A 23,872-nucleotide genomic window follows, 5' to 3' on the forward strand; every position below is an offset into this window, starting at 1 on the left:
TTTTGAGCAATTTAAAATAAAATAATTTCTCAATTAAAGTCGAAATTCTGGTTTGTTCCATTATTTAAAGCCAAGTTTTCTCGCACAGTTTTAGTAAAACCATGTAAAAAAACCTCTTCAAAAATAAAAGTTTATATAATTTATACTTTTTATTTTCTTGTTTTAATTATTATTATTCTTGTTTATTTGATAAATTGTTTGCATTAAATATTTGAAAACATAATATGGTTGCTACCGGTTTATTTAGGCTGTTTTTCTTATCACTATGGCTGTTAGTGGGCGTTTTTCCTACAACTGATTGTCTGCTTCCTAAAATTTTATTGTCAAGTTGTAGTGTTTTTGTGTTAGGTTTCAATTGTGTATCGGTGCGTTTTTTTCTGTTTTTCTTGTGTTAAATAGTAATTTATCCGCAATACTTACCATCCTTATCCATAAATATGGTTAAATATGGCTGTTAGTTTTAAAAGATGAAGGTGACTGAGCATGAAACCTGCTCTCGCAATTGCCCAAATATTCCGCTCAGTTGGCAAACAAAACTGCAAACCGCCTCGGGGAAAGCACTAAATTCGTCCTAATACAAGCGTGTTTCAAATTAGAGTCCGCCGGAGCGGAGATTTGCGAGTTGCTTTTCGCGGAGCACATAGAGCCTGCAAAGCAGATGAAATAAATCACGTTTATACTCCTTATTGCAGCGCTCCATATTTGAGCCGAGCAAACACTCTCCCGACGGGTGTGTGTTTATTTATTTGCATTTGCATGCCGTTTCGCTGCGCGGCTCCAATATCAAGATAAAGTGGCTCGATTGATACAGACGTATTGGCCGGATAAAACGCGCCCGGCCGCTCGCTCATACTCCCCATAATATATTTCAATTTGCCGCGCGCTGAGTGGATTTCTGATTTGATTTTGCTTTTTGTGTTGCAGCCCAACCGATCGAAGTCGAAGGTGTGGTCGGCAGATCCGTGCGTCTTCCGTGCAACGTCACGCCCGTCGGCCCCGACAGGGTCTACATGGTCCTCTGGTTCAGGGACGAATCGGGCATCCCCATTTACAGGTAGGAATATATTTTATCAACGTAAATTTTGCGCCATTTTCAAGTTTTTTATTTATTTGTATCTTAATATAAATGTGATAAATTTTTCTTTATGAAATTACATTGTTTATTTACTCTCCTCATGATTTTTAACAGAGGAATGTCAATATAAAATAATTTTTAAATTTAATTTTAATTTGCACGAAAAATTCTATGCATACGTTCTCCAACTTCACAAGGTATTCTCGTCAATTAGCAATTTATTTAGGCAATTCACAATTTAATTCACTTAAAGCCCATTTGTAAACGTCAAACGAGCGTCGAGCTTCCTCAATAAATTTCTAACCGCAAAGGGTACATGAGCAATATCAGCCAATTTCCTCTCGTTCAAGCGCGAGATTGAAACCATAGCAATGACGCAGCGTCAAAAGCGCCTCCATTATTACAAAATAAATGCTCAGCCGTGAATTCGAGGTAAATATGCGACGTGGCGCGCACACACACAGAGTGAATAGCGATGGTTGACGCGAGACATTATCTGATCATCAAAGCAACCGCGCCACCGTTTGTTCGAAGCCTAATTGCAAGTGCCTCTCGTCATTGTGCAGAGCGTGACGCGCGCTCTGTGTGTGCTGAATACACGTCTCTCTCAGTCCAAAATACATAAATGGGTGTACCAGAACTGCCTCTCTCTCTCTCTCTCTCTCGCTTCCGATATTCTCTCTCCGAGCCACTTGAACAGTTTTATCGAAAAGTTTCAAGTGCGACTAATCAGCGTCAGATTGCAATATCGAAAGTTGCAAACAATTTTAATCATCTTGCCCAGCATGCTTGGCAAAAAGTTTGGCTTCCTATAAATTGGTTAATTCATGAAGAAATCAATACAAATCTTAATTTTTTATGAATGCCCTGTAAGATTTGCTGATCGAAGTTTCGTAATTTAATTTATGGATAATTTTTTAAGGATGTGAAGAGAACGGGTTTTTACTTGCCGATAATTTTTTTATTAAAAAAAGGCCGTTTGTATTTTAATAGAAAACCAATTTACACGAGGACGAAGCCTATTTTAAATAATTTAATTTTTTTATCGCCATTCTGGAAAATATATGAAATAAAAATTTAAAAAAAAAAAACATTTTGTCTTTGCTTTATTAAATATGTATTTACAATTGCATGACCAATAAAACGCAAATTGATAATTAATTGGAAATGGAATGACTGAAAAAAAGCCCGATTATTTATAAAGCAACAAAATATAAAAGGTAATCATGGAAGATAAAAATAAAAATGATAACGACATCATTATATCTTTAATTAGACCCCTGGTACAGAACTGGTTCAGAAAAGGTGTAGAACTGATGCAGATCAGCTTATCCGGTCCTGCACCATTTCTGTACCATTTTTGCACGAGATCTGCACTAATTCTAAATTTGAAAAATATTGCTATGAAAAAGCTTTAAAAACCTGATTTTGATCTATTAAAAAAAAAATCAAAACAAAAGCACTCTGATCAAATTAATAAATATAAATTATAAACGCCATGAACAATAAAATGGAATTTGATAATGAATTGGAATAGGCTACCTGCAATGGTAAATTTAAAATTTTCATTTATAGAATATGAGCGAATATTTAGTTGAAATTGCCGGTGAGGAGCAAAATTTTTCATTATTCGCGAATGCCAGAATTTTTTGTAAAACTAAATGCAAAATTTCAGCTCGCACCATTAAGGGAAAAATCATCTTTTGCCAATCATTGTTTCCTCGACGGTGGGAACCGCAACCTGCTCCGCTGCCATTTGAAATTGAAATTCATATACGCACTACTACATACAAAGTTTTTGCCGCTACTGGTGCGAGGCGCAGACAAAATTAATATTTAAGCGAGAGAGAAGGGAAAGCAAACAGCAGACTACGACTATAGCTGCAAAAAGTGTGTCTGTTGCTCCCGCGCGATTCCAACCGAATAGGGTGTGTGTGTGTGCGCCAGCGTATTAATAATGGCACTTGTAGGTTTATATTCATATATATGTACAAATAAATGCAATGCAATCAGCCTTTTTCGGGTCTCCAGATTTAGTCCAAAAGAGATATTTTTTTTCTTTATGAATTTGTAAAACAAATGAAATATACTTTACTTAATTGCAAAATTTCTTTGATATAAATAGAAATACATCATTTGAAAAAAATAATATAAAATTAGCGGACAAATAAGAGAGGAAAATAATGTTTCAAGTAATTATCACATTATTTATGAAGCTGAAACTTTAATTGATATTCCATCTTCATTCTATACAAAACTAAAATAAATTAATTTTGTCCATTGTAAGAACAATATATTTATAAATATAGTTAATGAACAATTTTAATTGTAAAAATTCTTAAATCTGAAAAGTTCACTTTTTTTTTTTTTTTTAGGGTCAGGCCAAGACAAAGTCTTGTCGGCCTGTGCCCTTTATTGGTGGTACAAAAGAAATTTTACGTAAGAAGCATTAAGGGCAGAATTTTTTAAGAATTTTTATTATAGTATAGTACCTACTTATGGCTTTAGCATGATTTTTCTATTATTAAAACCAAGCAATGGTATCTAAATCACATTTTAATTCATTCTAAAATCAGTATTAATATGTACCAAGAATTTTCAGCAGTTGCAGACCTTCGCTCTACTGAATTGTAACCATTTCTATTAAATAATAAATTTTTGAAAAAAGGCAAGATTTATAATTTCGGTTTACTTAATTAAATTATAATTCTTGTTTAGATCCAGGCAAACACTAAATTAACAATTTTGAATATTTCCTTTTAGGCAAAAACGAGCCAACCCGTGTGTATGAGAGTGGCAGAATTTGTGTCCACACCCCACACAATCAGACTGCGAATTTAAATAACTGTGCGTTTTGGCGTTTCAGATGTGACGATTTAAAACACACAACGCGCTGCTGCTTAATGTGGCGCACTTTTTCTCTGCTAATCTCTCAGTCAGCCGGCTCTGCCTCTTTCACTCTCGGCAAATAAGCCGCTTTGGATTTTTAGCCACAGGCGCAAATCACTTTCAATCAAGCGCAAGCAGCCGGCCGGCGCGGCACAGACAGAAAGAACTGATGGACGGACGGATTTTTGATTCGACCATTTGCATGCCCGTGCATATAAAAGCCGCGCCGATTTGGCGAGAGCCAATTTTTGCATATGCATTATATGTATTTGTCTGGCCGTCTGTCAGTGAGCCATTCATTCCGAATGCTTTCAAACTAAATGACTCGCGCGCGTCGCTAAGTGAAAAGTTTCACAGAGTGCTTTTTCTGTTAGTTCGTTTTAAGATGAAAGATTTCAGCGCGGCTTTTGTCCAGGGGTAAGTGGATGGAAAAATTCTGCCCGTATCTTGTCAGCCGGGCTTTGACTTTGCAGAATAATTTCATTTTGTGGGTGGCAAAGAATAATATTAAGTAAGAGTATCCACCGAAGCAATGTTTAATAATGCCAGCCACTATTTGAGTTAATCAAAAGATTTGCGTTTCAACAAAACGCCAAATAAAAGTAATTAATAATTTTTAAGTTTAGATAATTTAGATTCTTAATTAATTAAACTTAATTTTCTTATTATATTTTAATTTATTATGATTACTTCTCGCTACAAACTTGCAAACTAGTTCAGTATTTTAATTTATAACCTATATGTGAAATAAAACAGAAACTTCACGTCAAGGCAGTTTCATATAATAAATGAAAATTAATTTGAAATTTCAATATAGGATAAATATAACCCTATTATTATATTATTAAAGTCTTAAACAAATATTTACATTTAAAAAAAAAAAACCAGAACAGAGCATACGCACATTTAATTCTAAAATTTGCCTCTCTGCTTTAATTTTTCCTCTTTTTTTCTCTTCCATTGCAGAAAACGAGGCAACTCATCGCGAGCTGCTCCCCTTTTTCTCTTATGTGTTTTTCCGGCACAAAATATTACTCTCATTTCCAACGGTAGCGAATATATAAGACGGCAGGCTTTGTGCAAACAATCGTCGTGCTCACTTGAATAAAAAACGAGGCGCCGCTTCAAATATTTGCACAATTCTTGCGAACATAGATATATAAAATATGAATATTCATTTCGGCGGCAATAATCATCCGTCAGTTCGAAACACTTACATTCGACGTGGGAAAGCCGCGTGCGTCCTAATTAATTATTCCGCCAATCGAGCCGAGCGTTTGCACTTCTGGTTAATGTGACTGTAATTACTTGCGTGTGCATACCTTTCTGGCGAAGACGCACGAAATTATCTGCCGGCGTTAATTTGCTCTGGAGAATAAACACACGCTCGCAGGTTTCAGTTTGCTTTTTGCCCGCCAAGCGTTGTAACCGGCAGACGGAATTATTTGCGGCGAAAAAACACTGTGTTGCGAAAACCGAGCAGCTCTGTTTGCACGCCGGAGTTTTAATTGCCAGCTATTTTCTTATTACGGAAGTGTTGATGCCGGTTAATACTTTGCATCAATGTTAGAAGAATTTCACGCTTTCTATACTTCAAACAAAAGTTTTTATGTGAATATCTTTATAAAAAAGAAAGAAAAATAATACAAAAATGTTTTTTATCCATATTTTATGGTCCTGAATTTAAATTAAGATTTATTCAATACAGATATTTTTAATAATTATTTTCCTTTTATTTTAACATCAATTTTTTATACCATTCCCTTGCGTTCCTCCATTATAATTCTACATTTGGTCAGTAATATATTTGTATCTCTATTTACGTTGTTAAAACTTTTGCTGTTTGCTTCATTTGCTCTCCTCGTCAGAAAAGGAGAAGTCATATGTACTCATAATGTATTTTAAATCCGCAATCATGGGCTGAAAACACGTACTCGGCATTTCCACAGATGAGGAAAAACTTTTCCTCATATCGCAGTTGACAGTTATTTCACATTATTTCCGTTTCATCAATCAGTTGGGTTTTCCGAGATAAAAAAAGCAAACAGCCGCCGAATCTACTCCTGCTTTTCATTATTCCTCTTCATTGGCAACTCGCATCGGAATATGAAAAATAAATAATCAAAACCGCCTGTGTATTGACCAAAGCGAGAATTCGCGTCAGTTTGTTTTGTTTATCCATCCGTGCGCGGAGCTGCTCATTTTTGACGGCTGCTCGATTATCATCATCTGACGAATTTCCGTCGGGAAAAAATAACACGAAATTCAGCAAACTCATTCAGAGACGAGTTTTGATGTGTGTTTCCCCCTCGTGTGCTTGCTCCGGGTGGATCCGAAAAATAGTGGAAAAAGCAAGCAACTCTCTCTCTCTCAACTGACTGAGAGAGAAGAGAGAGTGAGCTCAGCGAACCAATAAGTCTGTTCAAGTCAGCACCGATGGATGGATGTGTTATTGCTCTCTACGCGTACAAAAAGCACGCCCGCCGGATAAAAAGCAGCGACGTTTCAGTCCTGGCTCTTTATTGAATTACGCCACGACATATTGTTTTATTATTTCCCCTTCGTGTCTGCCGTGTTATGACTAAATTTGTCAGCTGATTTATCCCAACACACGGACCCGGTATAAACAAACTGGCAATTTTTTTCCTTCTCTCCTCATTACTATGACTTTTTTCCGTGACGTATTTTTTTTTTATGGAAGCAGAAGAGCGCGGCTCTAAATGAAGGTCTCGCCGCGACGCCGCTGCTTTTTATTGCCTTTCACAAAATAAAATTAAGCCCGCAGCTCACGATTTGATGTCGTCCGCGTCCACGAAGATTAGCAACACGTTTTTTCTGCACTTTTTCATTTATTTAACATGTCATTCGTTGCTGCGTCCTCCCGTCGTTGTAAATTTTTTATCCGCGCCGCCATCTAGAGTCGTAATATTTTTTGAAGTGCTTCCGTCGCCGCTCCACGCCGCACGCGCGCCGACTGAAAATGGGAAAAGTGAATGAGCAGAATGGAATTTTTCATCGTTCTTCCATCTGCTAAAAACGACGACCACACCCAAATAAGCTTGGATAATACAATAAATTTTGGCGTTACGAATTCATTTACTATTTTCAGCTGCACCGTACGTATTCATAACAAAAGTAATTTTTCTTTGGAATGTTAAATTGAAATGTCATCTTTTTCCAATGCTTACAATTAGAATAAATTTTGCATTTTATTCAAATTATAACTAAAGAGATTGCAAATAAAATGAGAAAAAACACAAGAAACTTTATTAGAAGATTTATCTAATTTTAAATTGCTAGTAAATTTTAATTTTGGTAAAAATATTTTAATTCTACTATCACTTCAATACACGTTGGGCCAGACGCCAAGGATGTACAATTAGTGTCATTTAAGATAAATTAATAATTATCCTGCTCCTGCACTCTCAAATGTTTATTAGAATAAAATATGTATAATTATAAAAAAATATATTTTCTATAATAATCAAAAATTAATTTTAAAGGTAATAAAGAAGAAGAAAATTTAAATATTAAAAATATATAATCATAAAATAAATTATATTACTTGAAAAAAATAAAGATTTAAAAGTAAATAATTTTTAATAAAAATTAAAAATATTTTTCTATTGCAATTTTTTACAAGGTTTGTAATAAAATTAATAAACATTTTGTGTAATTCTTGCTAACTTGTAAATAGCAATAATGTCCTTTCCGCTTATTATGATGAAAAAATCTCATTATAGCCATTAATAATTGGATTAACTCTACGAAATGCTGTTTGATGGAGCATCAGGGTGAATGCGCCGAAGAGAGCGCACTTTTGAACGCATTCAAGGAGCACCTGCCAGCACGGTGGTACTGTTTAGAATAAATCTCAAAAGCCCATTCCATTTCGCCGCTGGTTTCTCCTAAATATTTCACGCTCCGCTACGTCATGTCATTATTTTCCCCCCGTGCCGTGAATTTCTTTGGCCGTTTTGTTTGTTTGTTTGCCCTCGTCGCTCTTCCTCTCTTTTTCACATCCTCTCTCGCGCGCACTCATTTTTCCACGGGGTCGTTAATGATTTGTGAACACCGGCCGCCGTGCGAATTTCAAAGCAGCCACTCCAGAGTGGGATGCATCCGGCGAAAATGTGTGCAGACTTTCATTTTTCATCCCCGCTGATGCCACTTTTTAGCACGAAAAATAGAAAGACAGGAGGGACGTTTGGCTTTTGAAATTTTTGAGATGGTAGAGACAAAATGATTTTAACTGAAAAATTTCTGTTTGTATAAATGGAAAAACAATTTTTGCGAAAGTTATAAGATTACGTGAAAATTTAACAACGCTATAACAGCTTTTAGTAAAAAGTACGCATGAAGCAGAATAAGGGAACCGACCGGCAGCGAGAGCCTTAATCCTTAAATGGACGTAAATGAGCTTACACGCCAGGCTTAAACTATTTCGACTATCCGACGGCCGGCTGGTCGTTCTCATTATTGCTGAGAGAATATTTAAAACTATTAGTACTGAAATTAAAATTAAACACACAGCACAAGAGAGCTTTTTTGCCGCTCCATCTGCGCACCCTTTGTGGAGATTAAGCACGCACTGTCATTTGCTAGCGCGACTCTCTTTCGTTCGAACAGCAGCAACCAGAGCTCTCATTCCCAGATTTTCGTCGATGCAGCAAAAACGTCAGCTACATTGAAAAATATTCATATAAACGAGCTTTAAAAAAATCTAAAGATCGGAGTGAAAAATTTAAAAGGTTTTTGTGCATGATTTGTAAAAAAAAAAATGAGGAATTTTTCTCAAAATCAAATTATTAAGTTGATTTATGCAACCTGCACAACTTTGGTGTTCGACCAGAAGCCTACCCATTAAATTTAATGTAACGTACATTTAGGCAATAAAACTGAAATCAACCTAAATTTTTAGTCAAAATATTAGCCTAAAACATTTTTGTTCAGCCACCCACGTTCATGTGTTCTTTCCTGTCGTCATTCTCACAATATTTGGTTACAAACAAAACATTTGGTTTTGTGAATCTGTCCTGTTTCGCCGCAGAAAAGCGAGTTTGGTAAAAAGAGAAATATAGTGACGTGAAAATCCGACAAATGAATTCTCTCATATGTGTGTGGTTTCGCAATTATTTTCATCAAACCGTTGGCAGGTGGGTCCAGTGAAGTGCACAAAATCCACTCGTCAGCTTCAAAAGCAAGTCGATAAATTCAAAACCACGCGCACTCGCGCTGAATCAAACCTGGCAAATTGCGAGCATATTTTTGCGCCTGCGAAAGGTAAAAACAAACGTCGAAGCAAAGAGAGGCTCTGCCTGCGCGCACCCCTTTCTCTCGAAGTTGGCGTCCATAACTCTCACGAGGGTCTAACTCCACCGTAATAAATGTGTTGATTTTGTTTTTATGGGCATCGCGCGTAAATGGATTCAGATTTCGGAACGACCGTTTTCGCCGAGCGCCAACTTTGCATCCGATGGAGTTTCGGCCGCCCATCTATTTATCGATTCGCTCACCGGCGCTGCACATACACACGTGCCTGATATCGCCGCGACCTGACACACATGCGTCCCCCGCAAAACTTTTTTCTGCCGCCCAAAAGTTCGGCCGAGTGAATTTTCTTTTGGAAAGAGGCAGGAATTTTTCATCAAGATTATTATTGCTGCGGCTGAATTGAGGCGCGCTCGGCATTCTTTTTTCCTCCTTATTGGCAGGAAGCGTGCCGCTTTCCTTCCGCCGCCGATAAGTGGGTTGAGGCAATTCTTTATTTAGTGCCTGCAAATAATACAAAAGTGTGCTGCACACTGTGTATATTATGTGCTGTACACACAACAGAGCACACTGCCGCGTCCGCTGTATTATCGATCCGCCGGCACTCCTGAAGATTTATGAAGGAATCCCAGCCTGACGCGCGGCTTTGTTATTTAACCTCGAGCTCTTCGGAACAGGTTGCGATTTTTTGCACGTCTTGAATGTCAATCTTGTGCACGGTGGAATCATAAAAAGAGATACTTTGCTCATATTAAATTAGCCATTGCATGAAAAGAGTTATGATAGGGTGAATTTATTTGTACAGCAATCAAAGAAGTTACAAGTTGGAAGAAAAAAATAGCTCGAAAATATTATTCTGAAAGTTTTTTGGTTAAGTTAACTTCAAAATCTCAAAATCTGTAGTATTTTTAAAACAAGGAGGTAACAGTAGATTATCCAGATATATAGGGAAAAAAATTATAATAAGTTTGTGGCATTTATCATTCTCCACTTCTTGCATCCCTGAATAAAATAAGCAAAAAGAAATTAAATTTAAAAAAAAACTGCCCTCTGCCACAGAATTGATCCCTTAAATCTTAATTGGGCCAAATCTAAAGCTTTATCCTCGCTTCTGTTTTATTTTAATAAATTTATGCTAGGCCAAATAGTAGGAATTTTGATTCAATTTTTAATCCAATTTACAAAGTCCAAATTGATGAAGCATTTAATGCTTATTAAAATTTTCATATCTATTATTGATTTTCACAAGATTTATAAATAATTATACAATTATAAGAGCTAGAAATAATATTTGAAAGTAATAGTAAATGATATACAGACATCTAAACATTATGAAGTATTAAGGATTTTGAAAACAAATTAAAATAAAGAAATTAACTATAAAATGTTTTTAATATTTTAGAAAGTATAAAAAACGTAATAAAATACATATTTATTTTTTAGTTTTTAAAATTAATTTTAATTGTGTTATATCTATATGTTTAATTTCAATCAATGCAATATTTAATAACTGAATTGTTTAAATCATTTTGTTTTGCGGTTGGAAATTATTTGACGCGGAGTTGGAGCAAAAGGAAGTGGCGCAGTGAACGTCAAGTGCGACTCCGGTTAATTCAATTCCTCGTCGGCCAAGCGAATTTGAATTTCTCACGCTTGACTTGCACGGAACTAACTAATGTATCAGTTTCCAACGTCGAGAGTTAGCGCGCTAGTTATAGTAATAGTTGGCTCTCTCACTCGCTGTTCCATCTATCTTAATTCGTTGTCATCATTGCACACGCGGCGTGTCTGGCTGTCAAGACGGCACTTAGTTCAGACCAGAACTGTCACCGTGGATTAATTTGCCCAACAACTCGCCAACTTGTACACTGCCAGATGTCGCCTTTATTTCATCAATCTGCGGCGCGCGGTGCATTAGTGGCATTCTGCTGAAAAACAAAGTGGGCGCCGAGTGGAGCGAGAGAGAAACAGGCCTGTGTGCTAATTGTCCTTGATTGTTCACTCTCCGGGAAATCAACACTTGCGCTTTCCGTCCACAAACTTCTGCTGTGTCTACTGATGCATTTTTCATCGAGAGTCGCATTTGGCGCGAAACTTTTACGACTTTTCTGATTTACTTTGTTCGTGAATTTTTAACCACTTTGCCACGGTCGATAACCAAATGCGTGTTTGAACATTTTTCTTCAAGAAGTTCAGCCTAAAAGCCGGAGTAATTCTTGTCATTTGTGTGAGAATCAGTGAATTTGACACAAAAATCAATATTATTCCCACAATAAATGCAATAATCAATAATAAATAATGATTATTCATTTTTGAAGATATTTAACTCTGATTAAAATAATTGATCTAATTTTTTTAAATGAACCTACATATTAATTTTTATCAAACTATATTATATAGAGTCATTTCCAATAATTTAAGTGGTATATATGTTTTCATTCAAACTAAATTACGCATAAATAATTATAGCAGAAATTTAAGAAATATTAATTAAAAATTACAGATAATTATTGAAAATACGATTTTTCTTCTTTCAATATCTTTTAAACAAAATTAAAAATGTAATAATATAGGATGGCGCATAAAACCATTAGCGAAAAACACACTAGTCGTAAAAGTGACACCATAAATTTGAGACTACCGCTTCGACATAAATTTGTGCGCACGCAATCGCCATAAATTCATTCGCGGTGGCGGCTCATTAGAAAATAAGAATAAGCGACCAATTAACATGCATGAAAAGCGAGCGAGACAAACATTAAACAATCAACCAATACACGGGAAGTATTTTATTTTACGACTCGGAACTTTCCCGGGTGTTTTATATCTTCTCTCTATAACGGTTGAGCATAAGCGAACCAAACTTTAAGCTGTTAGGTATAGAACTTGTGCGGGAGAGATGGAAAGCCATTGAGTCGGTAATAATATCATTGTATTGCAAACTTGGTCGGCCCAACTCCCTCGCTATACCTTTCAACTTGCGACGAGTCGTGCATGTCTAACAAGAGAAACTGGAACTTCTTGTTCTTCTTCGGCGGCCGAGACGGTTGCCCAGCGCGCCGCCACCGGTTAATCCGCTCAAAAATCGACGACCATCTTGCTCGTCCCGACCACCACACGGATAATTATCATGCGGCGGCTCAGAAGCTGCATTCGGCGGCTTACTTTGGATAGTTTGCAATCAGCATTAAATTGTTACTCTCTCCCTTGGAGGTGCCTTTTGTGCAGGCCGAGCGGATTTTCCATCCTGTGTAATTGGATCATTAATCGCGTCCTATCAGTCCGCAGATTATCTTCAAGATATATAATTGAAATGTGCGGGAAAGAGCTCAGCGCCCACTCGTCCGCACTGGGTCTTCGTGCTAATGGACGAGTTATTTCCAGCCGATGCAAAATCTATGAAAGTCGATCGAGCCCTCCATTGCACTGTGCGGTTTTCTTGTATAATCATTAATATGGATGTGCTCTCTCTTGACTACCCCAAGGAGGGCAAAATTACAGCCTGCGTACTCTGCAATTAAAAAGAATTAACGTGGATCACCATAGATAATAATTTAATGTATTGTCCATAATTAATCAGAGTGAATACATTTTAATTCCATTTTTTTTACATACCATTTAACAACACAAGTGCCACCCTATTTTGAATACCAACAGATGATTTACTGATAGGCGTCTTTTCATATTCCTCTCAAGTGGACTTAATTTAAATAATAAATCAAATATTATTATAAATAAAAAATATTATTTTAGTAGCATACATTATTTCAAATTTCAAAGAATTATTTCCATTGGCCCATGATAATTTAAATTAAGAGAGTTGAATTTTTGAACATTTATGCTTCTCCGCCATTTTTTTTTAAGATTGTTTAAAGAAATAAATTAAAAATATTCATGACAATAATTTAATTGCACTTAATATCACCCCCAAATAAATACAATACAGGCATATAGCATAAACTGTAAATTAAATTTGTGCTTTTATGGGAAACAATGTCAGTAAAAAATAAAAAATGCCTCATAGGCTGTAAACGCCTCGCCAGGATCCAATTCAATTTCATCACATCCTTGGTGTTCCGCTCAAAGCTTTTCGCTCTTGGTGTTCACAAACAGACGCGTACGTTTTCTGCCAGCAAATCTTTGGCGGGCACCGATCTGTGGACGTTTTTGTGCGGTTCTCGTGCAATTTGTTTTGCACACAGCCTGCCTAACTCGAGCTTATTAGGCGGCCCACGAACGAAAATAGATTTACCGCCGAGGAAGGACCGAATTGCTCGCTTTCTCCTCCGTTTGGGCTGGAGAAATCACCACAAAAGGTGCGGTTCCTCAGCTGCTGCTGACACCAGGCCGATTGTCAGACTGCGTGTTCGCCGGCAATTCCGGCCGAATAAATAAAAATCCGCCCCAACGGCCGAGCGAAAGAACGAACGGTTCAAGTCGCTCTCTCATTTTGAATTTTACAGCTGCAAAAAGAAGAAGCGGCGTGTGTGTTGTGTACAGGCTCGACTACAACGTAATGTGCGCCGCCGCCTTCGTCTTTTATTTACATGCAGATAAAAAGAAACGTCTCAGCTGGATTCCTTTCGTCGCTCGCGGCGGCCGTGCTGACAATAAGAATGAGAAGGTCGACGTCCCCAACGATCGGTGAACAAAACTGGCGAAAGACGGTGCAAAGTCGTCTTACTTGGTCTTATATTCAAATTGAAAATTTTTGAAAATTTACATCATTTTATAACCAGTTGATTGCGCATCATAAGGATGTTATCGTCTCAGATGATAATTTGTTAATTTAAATCTGCAGGGCCATTTTTTTTTTTAATTTTAGCACAATTTCATATTACATCTATGAATCATAAGTTTCAATGAGGCACCAATTATTCTTAGCGTTTTCCCCCTCCTCAATTTAATGAATTACGTACATTTGAAAATTTTATTGAGACACTTAACTTTGTAAAATAAATCAATTATAATAATTTTAAATATATGACAAATAATACTGAAGATGCATTCTATTAAAAAATTTAAACAAATAATTTTGAATTCTCTCAACTCTTATTGTTTTTAATTTCAAAAAAAATTAAATTTCAATAAATCTTTTTAATATAATGTGTGAATAATAAAATAAAACTAAAATTTTTATACTTCCGCTAATTTTTACTGGTTGTGTTGGAGACATTTTTAAAAATAAATAATTATACATTTCATTTCCAACAAAAAACAATCAAATATCAAAATTAATATACAACATGACGTATAAAAGATTAAACAAATAACGAATAATTTTGATAACATATTTATGGTAATGTTAAATAACATGGCTTCAAACCGCAAAGCTTGCCTGCCAACCAAGCACCTACAAAATCTAATCAGGCGCCCACACGTCAGATATTGGCGTTGGTCAACAACGAATTCCACGAATTTCTGCGTGCATTATGCAAGAGCTGCGTTGATGAATTGCAGGACATGTCTGTATGTGTCTCTGCTATAATATGTAGCTCGGCTTGCTGGTTAGTATATTTGGCAACAACAACTGACCGGCGATTAGAGGAAATTGACTACAATGACGGACCTGCGTGCTGTGCAGCTCTCTCTCAGCCGTAATTGTATTTTGACCTCACCGGTGTGTGTGTGTGTTTGTATGTGCCCATAAATGAAGGCACACGTGGGTACGATTTTGATCGAATTACTCGGCAGAACCTCAAAGACCATTTGCATGGGGCAAACCAGGCCTGCCCTGAGGCGGTCAAAGTGATTATTTCCTGCTGCCCCTCTTATGTGCGCGTCTCTCTCTCTCAACGCAGGGGATTTGCGCTGATTTTATAAGCGGATATGAGAAAATATTCACGCTATTTTTGCCGTGAGGGAAAAGTTGCTCAGACAACTTTCAATTTGTGTAAGCTTTTATTTTCTATTAATTAAACCGGCAAACTCTTCAAACATATTTATTGGCGTTCAACGTTCTCTACGTTTCAATCAGCTTTTTAATTCAAGACAGTTTTCTAGAAAATATTGATTTATTCATAGCAATTTAAATTAATTTAAACATTATTTGTCTTTAAAACTTATAAATTTTTTATATATTAATTTTTCTACGGCATATAATAATATTAAACAACGATTGACGATTGAGTTTCATTCATTTCTCATCACCAAATTCCAAGCATAAAATTTCTCCCTGCAACAATTTCATTCTGGTACATAAAGTTGTAATTCTAGTCAAACCGATTGCTTGTGGAAAGAAATCTCCTACGAGTTTGATTCCGTGATGTTTCGATTAATTTTTCAAATATTCCATTTTCCGATCGTCCCGTTTATTAAATAATTCCATCTTCCAGGAACATCTCTGGCCGCAAAACGTTGCACCTGCCAGCGTCGAATAAATAAAATCACACTTTCCTCCGAGTGTGTATGAGCGTTCGCTTCCGACACGAGCAGAGTCTCGGGGGAAATTTTGCTAAAGGCATCGAAGAGTAGCTCCACTTTTGGCCTCGTTCTGATCAATTTTATTCGCCGTTCCATTCGAAATAATATTTTGCTCTTTATTATTTCGCGTCCCCTTCGAGAGGTTTTTTCCTACTTTGGTGCGGTCGGGGCGCAATCTCTGGTGATGCACGGCTAAGGCATCCTCTCACTTTCGAGGATGATCTATGCTGTGTGTTTGGGGATCTCGACCCAAAACATCATTTTATTTCGAATTTCCGCGGATATTCAGTCTCTTGGGCACTGAATTATTCCGAGAGCTGCCAATGAAATTGCGGTATTTTTGACAGCCCAAACACTGCTGTTTCAACGCTAATTGGCAGCAATTTTATTGAAATGACGTCTGGCTACTCAAATTAGATGAGTTTAAAATGAAACAAATGCAACAAAATAAACCTGACATTGAGTTATTAGAATGGAGCAGGGACGTATTTTGAGTTTTGTGCTTTTGAGATAATTATTTTTTAATAAAATTAAAACCACATTATTAGATTTGATAAAGTTTTTAATATGAAATTAATTATTATCGCTTTAAAATTAATTTAAATTCATGGTTCCATCTTTGATATTTCTCAGAATCCTTAAAGCATAAAAAAGTAGAAGCGGGTGTTCCAGCCAAGAAACTTGATGATGCGCCTGTTTACGCCCCTTAAAGGAATCTAATTAGGAAGCCATTAAGAATTTCACTCAAATTTCTGGCGCTGGCGTCGAGAGCTAATCCCCAAGATTTCATCGAAAATCTTTGATGAATTTTAATCAAGGCAAAAACGCGGCGGGTACCTTAACCTCGAGCGGCGCTGCTTGTTCCGCCACTTTGCGCTCATTTGCATGTAAAAGAAAGAGCGAGCGGGCTTTCTGTGCAGCCTGCTGCTCGCATGGTGTAAAATCTTTTAAAAAGCGGCGGCGGCGGCGCGTCGCGGCGTCATTAAGAGCGCGAATACGGCACCGCACGCATTAGGCGACGCGGGGCGTGTGTTCTTAAATTAATGCTCTTATTAAAACACAATATTAAGAAGATTACGTCACTTTCATGTCGCTCTGTGCTCCGCGGGCGGCTTTGTGCGCCAAAACACATGCAAACCCTCTGCTGCTCCCACTCGCGAGTTTGTGTGTTTGCTCCTCGAGGATCCAGAAACTCAACTCTGCTGCGTCCACATCGGTCACAATCTCGGGCGCAAGTCGTTAATAATGCACGCGGTCTCATTAGCCTGCGAGCCCGCAATAAAATGCCTCGTAAACGCAGCGAAAAGCAATTCCCAGGCCGCACAGCCGCGCGTTCCGTTGTAATTAGTCTTGCAAGAATTACTCCGTAGGCTTTTTATAAAATTCGCCTACTTCAGTTCATAAGTATTCTACAGTCTATCACAAAATGTACGTAGAAAATTTAAAGAAAAATTGTTGTTAGATATGGTGAAAGCAAAATAAAAAACAAAAATACTTAACGAATTATTTTTGAAATATGTATTTAGTAATTTTTAACAAAATAATTTTAGTGAACTTATTTTAATTTATTTGAATTTCTTTAAATATTATTTAATAAATTTGTTTTTAAAGTTATAATTATTTTAATTTAATAATTTTGTTAAAATTTATTTGATTATAATAATTACATAAAATAAATTAAATTTTCATTAATTCTGAAAATTAATATATTTTACTTCAATTATAACTGCATTTTAATGTTCTAATCAACAGCAATTCAATGAAGATCTGGAAGAGCCTGATATTATTGTGTTGAATCTCTTCATTAATATCCTTCTAATATCATAGTCGTGACGTTTGGCCTAACAATTCCTTTCTGTTCATATACAAATTGTTTTCAACAATTGTATGATAACAATGTGATGTAAAAATTTTGAATAATATACAACATTAATAATAATTATGATTTAATTTCTATTACAATTATGGTAGCAAAAAATGTTGGACTCAAAAATTCACTTTTTAAACTTCAAATTTTGATCCGATTTATCAAAAAAATATTTGTCAGTCTTTTTATTCAAATGGAAGTAGAATGTTTTCATAAATCTCTAGTTTAAAAAAAAAAATGAGTTATGGGTGCGTCCAGGAAAGATTTGAGGGTAAATGTTAAAAATTTTTCTTGAAAACATGCCATTCCAATTTTCAAGTATGTTGTTGGGGTGGTCAAGAGGCCTCGCTCACCAAATTTTCAAGTCAAAATAAGGGGTGCTTTTCCGGGAAATCAGATTTTTCCAAAAACAAAAAATATGGAATATCTTTGCTCCTATTGAGAAATTATTAATGATCTTTTCACTTCCAGACGTAACTTTTTACGCCCGACAACTTTTCTGTTGACAACTTTTGCGTAGGTCAAAGGTCAAGGTCACTAAATTGCAAATTTCACTTTCTGACGCAATTTTCGCAAAGAAGCACCCCTCAGAAATTTTTTGCAGTATAGGAAAAAATGTAGCCCCAAGTGTGTAGAACAACATCCTTGATTTCCAGAATGGCATTATTTTTAGTTTTTTAATTAATTTTAAATGAATATTAAAAATCAGTGAAAAATCGCTTTTCCGCAATAGAAAGTAATTTTCAAACAGCGATAACTCATTTTCTGTTAGAGATACGCAAAAATGTTATAGAACAAAAAGGATTTGTTTTGACTTTTTGCATCCAGCCATGTATTGTTTATACAGGTCAAGTCACTTGGGGTCATTGACCTCAGTGACCTGTGACCTCTAAAAATAATTTGTAGGAAATGAGCTTATTAAAACCATTCCATAAAATAGTTCTTCTTAACTATGTGCCAAATATTCAGTAAACTGCTCTTTAAGGTCACAGGTCACTGAGGTCAATGACCCCAAGTGACCTGACCTGTATAAACAATACATGGCTGGATGCAAAAAGTCAAAACAAATCCTTTTTGTTCTATAACATTTTTGCGTATCTCTAACAGAAAATGAGTTATCGCTGTTTGAAAATTACTTTCTATTGCGGAAAAGCGATTTTTCACTGTTTTTTAATATTCATTTAAAATTAATTAAAAAACTAAAAATAATGCCATTCTGGAAATCAAGGATGTTGTTCTACACACTTGGGGCTACATTTTTTCCTATACTGCAAAAAATTTCTGAGGGGTGCTTCTTTGCGAAAATTGCGTCAGAAAGTGAAATTTGCAATTTAGTGACCTTGACCTTTGACCTACGCAAAAGTTGTCAACAGAAAAGTTGTCGGGCGTAAAAAGTTACGTCTGGAAGTGAAAAGATCATTAATAATTTCTCAATAGGAGCAAAGATATTCCATATTTTTTGTTTTTGGAAAAATCTGATTTCCCGGAAAAGCACCCCTTATTTTGACTTGAAAATTTGGTGAGCGAGGCCTCTTGACCACCCCAACAACATACTTGAAAATTGGAATGGCATGTTTTCAAGAAAAATTTTTAACATTTACCCTCAAATCTTTCCTGGACGCACCCTTATACATTTTTTCTGTTTGATTAAAAGTTCAAGCAATTCTGAAGCATCTTTCGTGGATATTATTGAATTTGTTTTTACAAATTTCACCGTTACTGAAAAAATTGCCAATTTCATCACTCGCTTAGCTCATGAGTTTTGTCTTTGTTGCAGTTATGACGTCCGTGGCAAGTCCCTAAGCGAAGCCATCCACTGGTCGGCGCCTGAGGTTTTCGGCAGCCGCGCCAAATTCCACATCGTGGCTTCGCCCGCGCAGTTGTTGGTCGAGGATTTGCGTGAACACGACGACGGCATTTATAGGTGCAGGGTCGACTTCAAGAACTCGCCGAGCAGATCCTTCCGCTACAAACTCACTGTCACAGGTAGGCGACATGCAGATGCCAACTGTCAAATTCCATGCCAATAAAATGCTGGAAGGAAACAGACCCATGACAAGATGTTTGGTGACAGAAAACAAAAATCTACATAAATATAGATTTAAATCAATCCACATTTCCAAGATAAAATCGGCTGTCAAAAATTCTTATTTCTTTTTAATAATGTTCATAAGCTTACAAAATCTTTACCTTGTTGACAAGCAATTTGTAGATTTTTAGCAAATTTGAGTGTTTGAAATGTGGTCCTGAAGGTTGAAGAAAGTATTTGCCTGCAAATGGTAATATTTATTTTGTCCGATAAATTATGGGCAACCTTAACGTGAATTATACCAAAATCATTTGATGATACTTTGAGCATGCCAGCTGTGAATTGAAATGCAACAATTGATGGGATTTGATATTGCTTCAATTATTTGGAAGATTATTTTTCCTTCAAATTAGAACCGTCAAGAAAAACTTCTCTAGTATCATTTGTCTTAAAGAAATGTACTAATGAAAGCATTTCAACTTCTTCTTTTTCTGTTTGCTTTTGAGTGTAAAAAGAAAAATATTTTTGCTCCAAAGAAACCTTTAACTTGATAAAGTTTTCGCCAAAGGGAGTTTCGCTTCTGCAGCTTGTGAATTGCGTGCAGCAGTGCTTGTGACGTGCATTGCATCAAGCAAAGCGGATTCCATTAAAACGCAATATTAAAAAATTGCAAAGCTTCCCCGCGAGTATTGTTCTTTGACAGGCGGTGCTTGTGACAATTTTCCATTTCACAACAAAGAATACCTACCGCTTTTTCCCAACCTCATCAACGCAAAACTTTTTTCATTCAAATACGCGGCGCGCATTTGGAGAAACAGTAAACAGAATTTTCTATTTGTTGCGGTGCAATCGTCACGCTCTAGAAAGCTGGGCAGGAAATTAAAAAGCTGCTGGGAAAAATGAAACATCGCACTCTGAGGCAACTTTCTGAGAAGAGGAGAAATTTCATTTTGCGGCGCATTGATGCGATTCCACGCGAGAGAGCATTAGCAAAATGAAGTCCCCTTTGAATAGTGTCGCGCGCGGAGAGTGAATAATAAATTGAATTACGTTGGAAAGAGAAAGATGAAGGGCGCACGTATATTTTTTGTGTTTTTCATGCGAATGACAAGACCGACTGGAGGGAGAGAAAACCGACCGAGGATGATCAGAGGTGATTCTTCGAAAGACATTAGTCGCGGCCCTTAATCTCTAATGGATACTGCTCGGCCACCATATTTCACCTCGCTGACATTATCCCAGGGTGCCATCAAATGGCTCCAAGTATCAGCTCCTCATCATTGCTCCGCAGCTTTTTATCTCCGCGAGAGCTGAATTGATTGATCACCTGCACAAGCAGCGCTACTTTTTGACCACGCGGCACTTTAATGTGATTACGATTTTATCAGGCGCCGAATTTAGCGCCTCCCCGGCTCTCGAATATCTCTCGCCACGATCGCTCGCTCGCCCTGTCACTGCAGCCGCCCTGCCGAATTAGCAAAACGTAATTTTAACCAAAGCCCCGGCCGGCTCGCTCGTGAAATTTGTCACCCCATCAACTTTCGCACGACGCCGCTAATCCTGCATCTTTTTGTTGCCCCGCGTGGCTGGAAAATGCGATTTTGGCACCCCCTGTAATATATTTCGTCGCAGGGATAAAAATTAGGCACTCTTTCTTTACTGCTTACAGAGCGAACGGTCGCCCATCCGTCCGAGCGAGACAAAATTTGTGTCACACAGACCCTAGCAGCCGCCGAGCATGCGATATTTGTAATTCTAATTTGTCGGTATTAACGTCAGTGCGCACGACGCGTGTCTCGAAATCCTTATTTTCTTCGGGATTCTTTAGATCGGCGGAGAGATAGGGCAGAGGTTAACAACGTTACGTAATTTCTCGAAACGTTACTTTTTACAGTTATTTTTACTGCTTTTTTATATATCCATTAGTTAATCTGTAGATATTATTTTTAAATTTATTCGGTGAAACTATTTTTTTGATATTTTTTGCTTTAGAGAACTTACAACGTATTTAATTAAGAAAAATGGTTTATTTTATTATTCTGGTGTATTTACGATGTTTTTAAATAATATGAATATGTTAAAATTTCTAAGCATTTTAAAACAGGTTAAGCAGTTAAGCATTATTTTTGTATTTTCACTTACAATTAGCAGCTTGTTTTTATTCTTCGTAACATTATAATCATCATTCGTCTGCATTCGTCATAAATTATTTTAATTTACTTCTAGTATTTTTATTATAAACCGACATAAAAAAGTCGTTAGCAAGCTATAGAAGGAATTTAAAAGAAAAAAAAATACCCGGATATCAACAAAACTCGTTCAAAATTAAGCCAAAATATAGAATTTTTGATGCGTTGAAATGATTTGACGTAGTTTAAATTGTGCAATAAAAATGATTTTGTGCATAAAAAGCTCTAAATTTACAAATTAGGGGTTTAACTGATTCAGCTGCCAATTTTCCTGTTACAATTCACATTGCTCTTCAGAGTATTTTGTGCCTTTTATCTGTGTATTCAAAATCAGAACGGACAAAAAGTTTAATCAGCAGGCAAATTGATTTCCAATCGCAAAGCTTATGCATGCAAATTACTCGGATTTGAACCGGGGCCGCTGGAATTTGTGTCGAGCTCGTTTAATTTTTAGCGAGACAAAAGCTGAAACAAGCGGGAAAAGAGAGTCCCTTTTTTTCTTTGGCCCCTCTTGTTCGTCGACGCATAATTCAATTATTATTCCGCAGCACCCGAGAACGGACAAAGAAAAAACTTGCATGAGTATGTATTCATTTTTAATTAAACTGTCCTCGTAAATTTAATTCCGCGGCCAGTTATGAAAACAGAGAGAGGGCTGTAAAAAGTCCACAGCAGCGCGTATATATTCCACTCCCCTTCACTGTCCAACTCGAATATATTGCAAAACGCAGAGAGAGAGAGAAAACGCAACGAAATTCGCCAGCTGAAATGCGTGGTGTGTGTCTGTCAATCAGGGGCGAATTATTAAGTGTTTACGCTCGCATCATGCGATGGATTAGCACGACAACGCGCCTGACGCTTTTATTAAATGTGACAGTTGATCGATAGACGTGTGTGTATGTAAAGCGTGTGGTTTTTGTTTCAGTGCCGCCGGAAAAACCGGTCATCTTCGACGCCAAGAACCGACAACTCAACTACACTCTGGGTCCTTTGCGAGAGGGAGAAGACGTCATCCTCACCTGCAGAGTCAAAGGAGGTCAGTTGCTAAACAAATTAGATACACGTCTAAAAAAAATACATGGAGTGGAAAATTATTATAGAATAAAATAATATTTTTTATTAAAATCATCAATAATTTTTAACTTTGAGCTGTATTTTTTAAAACCAAAATATCCCCATTATGTTTTTAATTTCTAGATGAAATGCAGCAAAATATTTATAATACTAATTTCATTTAAAATAAAAATTATTGAGATCTAGATTTTCAATTTTTTGAATTTTTTCTAATTTTTTTTGTTATATGTTTCAAATCTAAATTTAATTGATTAATTAGGAAGAGTGGGAGTCTTTATCAAATTTTTTATCAATCTATTTATACTAAAATACGAGAACGTATGGTATATTTTATAAGGTTTTGCTTCTATAAGTAAAAAAAGGTAGGTGAAAATGGTCTAATTGTAAGTTTAATTGCAAAATTTGAAGAAGAAAAATATTAGTTAATGCTAGTAAAAAAATTAATATAATTTATTTTCAAATAAGAAATTCTAGTCAGAAAAAGAAGAAAGATAATTTAAATAATACATAAAACAGAGTATTGTTAAAACGCAGTAAGCTATATTTGGCAAATTGAGTTATAATAGCAAGAATATCTTATTCCCCTTTCTACAAATCGCAAAATTGAAACCAACGCCGATTGATAGAAAATTTTTAGCATGTGTTTGCTTTGCTGCTGGAAGCGCACGAAATCGCTTATTCTCGCGAGCCACGCCAGCTCGCTCGTGGCAAACTTTGCGAAGAGTTCTTTTTGCAAAAGTTTTGCTTTGATTTCATTTCAACCCTCTTTCCATTAAACTCGGCGCGAGTAAACAATTGTTTCTGACACGCTCTTGCGCATATCATTGCGCGTTAGCTCTCAAGCCGAGGGACATAAATGATTCAGGAACAGGTGCGAGAACAAAGTTGATGAAGCAAAGTGAATTAAATTGCTACATCATACTCGTGCTCGCGCGGATGACATGTGCTAAATAATATCGCAGTGTATAAACTGTCGTGTTGAAGTACTAGAAGTAATTTGTTATTTCTCAGCACTGAAAATCAATATGTCAAAGCGTTTTTGCTCGTGGCAAATA

At 36.5% G+C, this 23,872-nt stretch overlaps 1 protein-coding gene across 2 annotated transcripts in view; it reads left to right on the plus strand.

The window, feature by feature from the left end:
* The window catches only part of LOC132197597 (nephrin-like), a 203,174-nt gene that overhangs the window by 170,967 nt on the left and 8,335 nt on the right, over positions 1-23,872 (plus strand). For both annotated transcript variants that reach the window (XM_059620968.1, XM_059620967.1), the window contains 3 exons: positions 925-1,054; positions 19,303-19,511; positions 22,669-22,779. In XM_059620968.1, the coding sequence (XP_059476951.1) occupies positions 1,011-1,054; positions 19,303-19,511; positions 22,669-22,779 (364 nt within the window). In that variant the 5' untranslated portion in view covers positions 925-1,010. The remainder of the gene's footprint in view (positions 1-924; positions 1,055-19,302; positions 19,512-22,668; positions 22,780-23,872) is intronic.

The sequence above is a fragment of the Neocloeon triangulifer genome, unplaced genomic scaffold (assembly GCF_031216515.1).
Source record: "Neocloeon triangulifer isolate White Clay Creek 2 clone unplaced genomic scaffold, ASM3121651v1 ptg000012l, whole genome shotgun sequence".
Classification (NCBI taxonomy): domain Eukaryota; kingdom Metazoa; phylum Arthropoda; class Insecta; order Ephemeroptera; family Baetidae; genus Neocloeon; species Neocloeon triangulifer.